General features: G+C 35.9%; 2 protein-coding genes across 2 annotated transcripts in view; one reads left to right on the forward strand and one right to left on the reverse strand.

Moving 5' to 3' along the window:
* LOC117113275 overlaps nt 1–5,567 on the reverse strand; it is a 33,661-nt gene extending 28,094 nt beyond the window's left edge. The window contains exons 1-2 of the mRNA XM_033256572.1: nt 5,387–5,567; nt 1,585–1,675 (exon numbers count right to left, since the gene is read on the reverse strand). Coding sequence (XP_033112463.1) covers nt 1,585–1,675; nt 5,387–5,427 — 132 coding nt within the window. The 5' untranslated portion in view covers nt 5,428–5,567. The remainder of the gene's footprint in view (nt 1–1,584; nt 1,676–5,386) is intronic.
* Nucleotides 5,568–5,847: 280 nt separating this feature from the next.
* LOC117113288 (probable ATP-dependent RNA helicase DHX40) overlaps nt 5,848–6,719 on the forward strand; it is a 47,041-nt gene continuing 46,169 nt past the window's right edge. The window contains exon 1 of the mRNA XM_033256589.1: nt 5,848–6,069. Within this exon, the coding sequence (XP_033112480.1) occupies nt 5,919–6,069 (151 nt within the window). The 5' untranslated portion in view covers nt 5,848–5,918. The remainder of the gene's footprint in view (nt 6,070–6,719) is intronic.

Here is a 6,719-nt window from a genome sequence, read left to right on the forward strand (position 1 = left end):
TATATACGACTATATACTACCATAGGGAGAAACGATAACAATGGAAAGGGTTAGAAATAATACCTTAAGGCGAAAATACTGCCGCTAAGGGGAAATTTTTAATTCATCACAAACAGGGCTAGTAAAAAGCTAGTGAGAAAACCTGTAAGCCCAATGTTTGGGTGATGTATTGTATGTAGTCATCACCAGAGCATGTGGTGGAGGAGAAATCTCTTATCTTATTGGTTAACATGTGATTTGGAGGCATGGCTTCTTTGATGGACTCACCCAGCTAGGCGCGACTGGCTAATTTTAAACTTTAACTTTGTTTACGCAGCGAGTTCACGAAAGTCAAACATGGAGTCTGAAAATTGGTAGAAATTTTAACGAACTTTCAACAGAAAAGAACATTGAAATGAGTGCATACTATTGTCTAATTCAAATTAACTTCATGTAGGTAAATAAAGTTCTTTGTAGGCCTGTTGCGCTATTTATTAGTTGGCGGTTTTTTTTAATTAATTTTTGTACACCACTGATTGAAGTAGCCGGCGAAAACAATGTAGTAGCCGATCGAATGCGCCAGTCGCCGGCTCCTAAATAAACCACTGAACTAGGCCTAGCTTGGCTCCAATGACGCTATGTTTTGAATTGACTGTGGCATTGGAGCAAATCGAGTCTCACTTGGCTGGGGGCCAGTGGGCCGCCTAGGGCCCCCAGTGGGGGTCCAGGGGGATTTGCGCCCCCCCATGGATATTTGATGAATTATGGCAAACACAAATCCTCATTCTTGAAAGTGAAAATGAGCATTTGTCATAACAGAACGCAAATTATTTTTAATAGTGTCATTAAATTATTATTATTATTATTATAGCCCCCCCAGCCCCCTCTGGCACCACCACTGAACAGAATAGTACACTATTTGAAATCATCATGAGTAGACAACTAAAAAGCTGGTACTCTACTGTACTTATTTTGCAATTTTAATAAGGAATTGTTTAATAAGAATGAATTTCTTTTTTTTTAGGTAATAAACCAATGTGTTTTTAATAACCAGCCCTACATATCTGTATATTTTCTCATAAGTACATTTTGCTAGTTTATAAAGAAATGTTAAAATTTGACATTCTCTACTTTAGTTTGACACAGAGGATCAATTTAATTACAAATTTGATCCCCATAATTATATATATACAGTACAGGTACTGTATATAGAATGTACTCAATTACTGTACAAATTATCTGTGTTTAATATGAATTATGAAATATTTTGCAATAGATTGCATGGCTACATTGATCAAATTGATATTGGATATCATCACACAAATACGTAATGAATGTGGACAATACGTAACCATGGCAACTGGCACAATACCTGCCAAGTTTCATAATAGTGCAATAAGGAAGAACAATTTCATAATTACGTTGTATTTTTATGACAATAAAGTTATTTGTATCTGTACCTGTAGCTGGATTACCAATAACAAATTAAATTTGACATCCAAAAAAATAATACTTTCTTTTATCAGTTTTTTTTATTTGTATGATGAATACACAGAATTATAATACTTTGTGTGTGTGTTGATTGGTCATCAGAATTTAGCTTACCGGTTTCAGTTGAGGATAATGCCTTTGGGGATGGTTTGGACCTGACAAATCAAATGCATCTTCAAGTCTCTTCACTTCCATGTAGTATTTTCTAAAAAACAATGTTATTAAAATCATAAAATGCATCATGTTAGCTTTTATGTGCTTCATAGGCCTAGGCCACCATGAACAGAAAAAAAGAACACATTGGCTAAAGTTAGAAGTGATACTGTAGAATTAAAGTTACAGTAGGGAGGAGGGAATCACACTGTGATTATTGGAGGCCATGTAAAGATGAAAAATTATGTATGCAGTACATGAATATCTCCATAATATGATGACCAGGTTGCTAATACATAAAAGCTTCAATCTTTAAAGCCCCATTCCCGGCATAATCACTTTTTAAGAAAAATCTGAATTTCATGTTACAGTAGAAGGATTTCTAAATATACAGTATACGAAATTGCTAGTTTAACTGAATTCAAACATGAAAAAAACTTTAAAAACAAAAATTCAAAAACTTTATTTTTTTTTATGTTCCACACAAATTTATAACATAGATGAACTTTTTATTTTTGACTTTGCGAGATTTTAAGATAATTATTATTTGCTTTTTTCGATGGGTCTAATCTATGGTGAAGAAATATAGCAAGACATTAAGTCTTGCAACACCGCTAGGTAGGCCTAGTCTTACCTCCATTTTAGGTTCTGTTATCAGACAGCCAACATAATATTTCTGTTCCTACAGTAGTATTGACACTTGTGAAATAAAATATTTTATTTGAATTTAGGAATGATTCTAACCGAGATTTTGGGTCATTCCGTGCCAACAATTTTTAGAAAATCATGGCTAGGTACCGTTACAGATTTTCTTGAAACTCGGATATAATGTGCACGAACATGTCTGACGAACAAACCCAAAATTTGACTTGCCAATTCCAAGTCGTTTAGAAGTTACGGCCATTTGAAATTTTAGGGTCATACCCCTTTCTAGCTCTCAATTATGGCATATTTGTAAAGTTGCATTTTCAATTAGCCATATCTTTAAATAGAACAAAGATAATTAACTGAAAATTGATATTTAAACTAACTTAACAGGAATATGACATGACTTTTGGTATACCGGACCCTGTTACGAAAATATTGGTTCTAGTCTATACTAGGCCTAGTACTGTACAAACAAATAATACCCTTTTTTACACTGCCAGAGTAAACACATGTGATACTGGATGCATTTCCATTTACATCCAACGAAAATGTCTGTGTTGATCTCGAGTTACACACATTTTACGTTGGCAATGAAAGCCGGTTCAAATACCACCCTCAAGTTTTATTGCGATGTTGATCATTACTTTTTCAATTTGTGATGGAGCTGCAATTATTGATATTGAAGTAATGTATCTGCAGATTTAAAAACAAAATGACACTTGGTACCTGGTTGGTTATCCTCCTACAGTAGTATCCCAGTGAGGGATTTAAATAGAAGGCGTGGAGAGAATGGTCGGTCTTGACGGTTCCCGGAACGCCGCCCTCAGCGGCGAGTGCGAAGCACAACTCAGGGTCGAAAGTAGAACGTGAAATTTGGATATGGTTTCGTAGTCAGATTTGTGAGAAAAACTTCAGCTACCCGTATTTCTCGACTGAGATGCTAGTGGGATCTGTAATTTGTATGGCAAGGAGATTGTGCAACCCTTCATTCGTATTAAGGGAATTTACGCCCAGAAACTTATTTAACTTATAGTTATTAATATTTTGGTTATAATAGAAAATATTCATTTTTTGGTGACGTCACACTCACATTAGTTAGCATGCATACGTCATAAGCTAGATAGATCACCTTTTTCTGGTAAGGCAAACTTTCCCGGCGTGCTTTTTTCATGGATTTAAACAAACACCACTGCTTTGCACATGGATGCCTTGCCCAAGCCAAGGCTAAAAGAGCCGCATTGTTAGCATTGTATAATACTTTTAAACAAGGTACCTCTGCAAATGAATTATTCTTAGTTATTTTTTTTTCTTATTTTAATTTATTTCTTACGAAAGTGTACATATAATTCCACTGTCTTAGTTAGGCCTAGGCCTAGTCTTATGCCTCATCGTCCCCTGCTACACAGTACATCAGCAGCCCCTCCCCATACAGTACAGACGTTTGATAGGTAACAACGTGATTGCACCTTCCTTCCCAGGTGTTCATGTAACATTGACATAATTGTTAGCTAACCAGTTGTGTGTATTTCTTCGTGAAAATGAGTACCGCGGCGTACTCATTTTCACAAAGCATTTGCATCCCCTCTTGGAAAGAGGGATTCGAAATAATTGTCTCCATATCTTCGCTAATTAAATTAATCACCATAATTTAGCTTACACTTATGAATTTAGGGAGCACTTAAAATGTGAAATAATCATTTCACTACCCGACAAACTCCGAAGCCTACCTAATAGTTTCAAATTGCTGTACTATATACTCCAACATCATTGGTGCATGGTAACAACCAACTGACTGCAGACCATTTCCGGTCACACATTACTCTCCATAACACAGCACCCCCTAGTTCCGTCACCTCTGGGTGGTCGAAGGCCTATAGTAGGGAGGCCTATAACTATATGTTGGGTTCAACTTTCAGCACTCGAAATTAGCGTCGGCTCAAGTCGCGGTGCTCACCCCACCACCCACCTACGTACATAGTACTACCTATGGATACCAGCAACTCCCTGCTGCAGTGCTAGGTATACCTAGCCCAGCTAGCTAGATACAATACCGATAGAGGGCGCTATAGATCGGCAATACAAACATCGCGATAGAAAATAGTGCCCCGACGGAGATAGGATATCCAATGTATTAATTGGGTATTTCGCGGAAGTATACAACAATTTGACCGAATTACTTCCAGGGCAATTCCATAATGTCGGACGTACATTTCAGACATTTTAGGGATGTTTTTCAACATAAACTTCTAGGTGTATCATTTTGTTTTGCTGTTAAGCATATATATACCAGTTACTATTTCATTAAAAAAAAAAAGAAATTTTTTTGATTGCTATGGTTACAGTTTTTGGTTAACATGTTTTAACATGTTTGTTTTCTTCAGTTTTTAAACTATTAAGATAAGTAAGTTTTAAATAATATTTGTGTGCATATTAATTGAATTAGATGTCATAAAATTCTATTTTCTTATCACGTACCGCAGCTAGGCTCGGCTCGTATGAATAGAGGGCGCCCTCATTAATTTGCAGTGGTTACACGCAGGGTAAACAAAGTTTTCCCCGCTGACCACCGTGTTGTCTGAGGCCTGCAATTAGGCCTAGAGTTATGCAATTCAATATAATTTATTATACGTAGAATCTAAGTTGATAACAATCATTAATATAAATAGGCTATATATATACTAAAATACTAAATTATAATCGTTAGTAATTGTCAAGTATTATTTTAACATGGTCTAAAATGCTACATAATTATACTGTAAGGGACACACTTCTTGTATTATAATAAAAACAGTCAATAGGATAGGTAGGAATTAACTCCAGCAAAAAACATATTTAAAATAGCAATATCTTCGCTAATATTGGTCCGATTTACATAATTTTTGTTTTAAAATGCTTCATTCAGTTCTTTCTTTCTATTAATAATAATTTTAAAAAAATATTTGGGACATTTCAATTTTTTTTGTTTCTAGCTAGCCTAGGCTAAGGCCTAGCCTAGGAAGGCCTGCCTAATAAAAAAGGCCAGGCTATGCTAGCTAGGCTCTACTACTACTACTAGGGCCTAGGGCCTGCCTAGCCTTTGTCAAAGACTCAAATAAATGACTTAAAATGTACATACAATTTTTTTGCAGTTGACTTAATCACATCTTGGGACGACATCTTGATTGATAATCTGCCAAAACAACAAATCTAAGCACGTTAAAATATACGCCTACTACTAGCACTACTAGGCTACACGCTCGATATCACCCAATTTAACTTCCATGCCTACTGCGCGAACAAATCAAAACAACAAAGTATGCCGACGACGCTGTGGACCGTAGTTAAGGCCATACAACTAACACAAAGTCCAACCCATGCATAAAAATAGTCTATTTTCGGAATTTCATTTTAAAATAAATTTAAACATAATTTTAAAAAAGTATACAAATAAACATTTAAATGTATTATTTACTCTTTACAGAATAAAATTAATTGTTTAAAAAGCTATTTGACATCTTAATTAATGTATGCAAATTAGCAGGCTACAAAATATGAATTACTACGCGCGACTTAGTAACTAAGGAAATATGAGGGCGTCCTATTTAGTGGAGATTTTGAACAAACGCGAGTACGAGTAGGCCCGAGCCTAGGCCACGACGATAAAAAAAATGTCAGCGTCGATGATTGGAAGAAAGTTGCCGATTGAAAGTTTTCGGAACGAAATAATTCGTTCTTTCACAAAATCGCGTGCGATTGTTATTGTGGGACAGACTGGAAGTGGTAAAACTACTCAGTTGCCACAATTTCTTCATGAATGTGGTAGGCCGATCCATGGATATAATAATAGTAGTAATACGGTAATACTAGTACTAGGCTAGGCCTAGGGCCTACCCTAGCCTAGGCCTATTTCAAAAAGGCTAGGATTGAGGCTAGCTAGGCAAGGTCGTGGCCTAGCCCTCTCTAACCTTGGTAGGCCTAGGCCAGGGAGTGCTTGTTTGCCTTTTAATACTCAACTTGGTCTAAGCGAAGACAGTTTTATAGCAATGGTCTTAGCGGAGTGATTTTAGTAAGATCGTCTAAGTAAGTGATAAAGCCAGCTTTATTCGAGAAGTTAAGACTACCAGTTAAGACCGTTTTATAGCAATCCGCCGCTAGGGCCTAGTTTTAGTTTAACTGAAGACATCTGGCAAGCCCTGAATATCAAACTAACCAATGAATAGGGCTAACTTTAATAGCAGATGAAATTTTAGAGGTCCGGTAACGCGGATGAATATTAAGCTGCTGTCTTTTTTAGTTTTTTTAGAAAAACGTATTTCCTCATAATTCATAATAGATCATCAATCAGTTAAAGCCCCATTCCCGGCAAAATTTCACTAAAAATGACTTTTTTTAGAAAATATGCATTTGTATTACTCCAATTATTATAAATCATGGAAAAATATTGGCATGAATTTTAGTTTTACGCAAAA

Source organism: Anneissia japonica, unplaced genomic scaffold, assembly GCF_011630105.1.
Source record: "Anneissia japonica isolate Jap-2015-1 unplaced genomic scaffold, ASM1163010v1 scaffold4024_len430915_cov183, whole genome shotgun sequence".
Taxonomy (NCBI): domain Eukaryota; kingdom Metazoa; phylum Echinodermata; class Crinoidea; order Comatulida; family Comatulidae; genus Anneissia; species Anneissia japonica.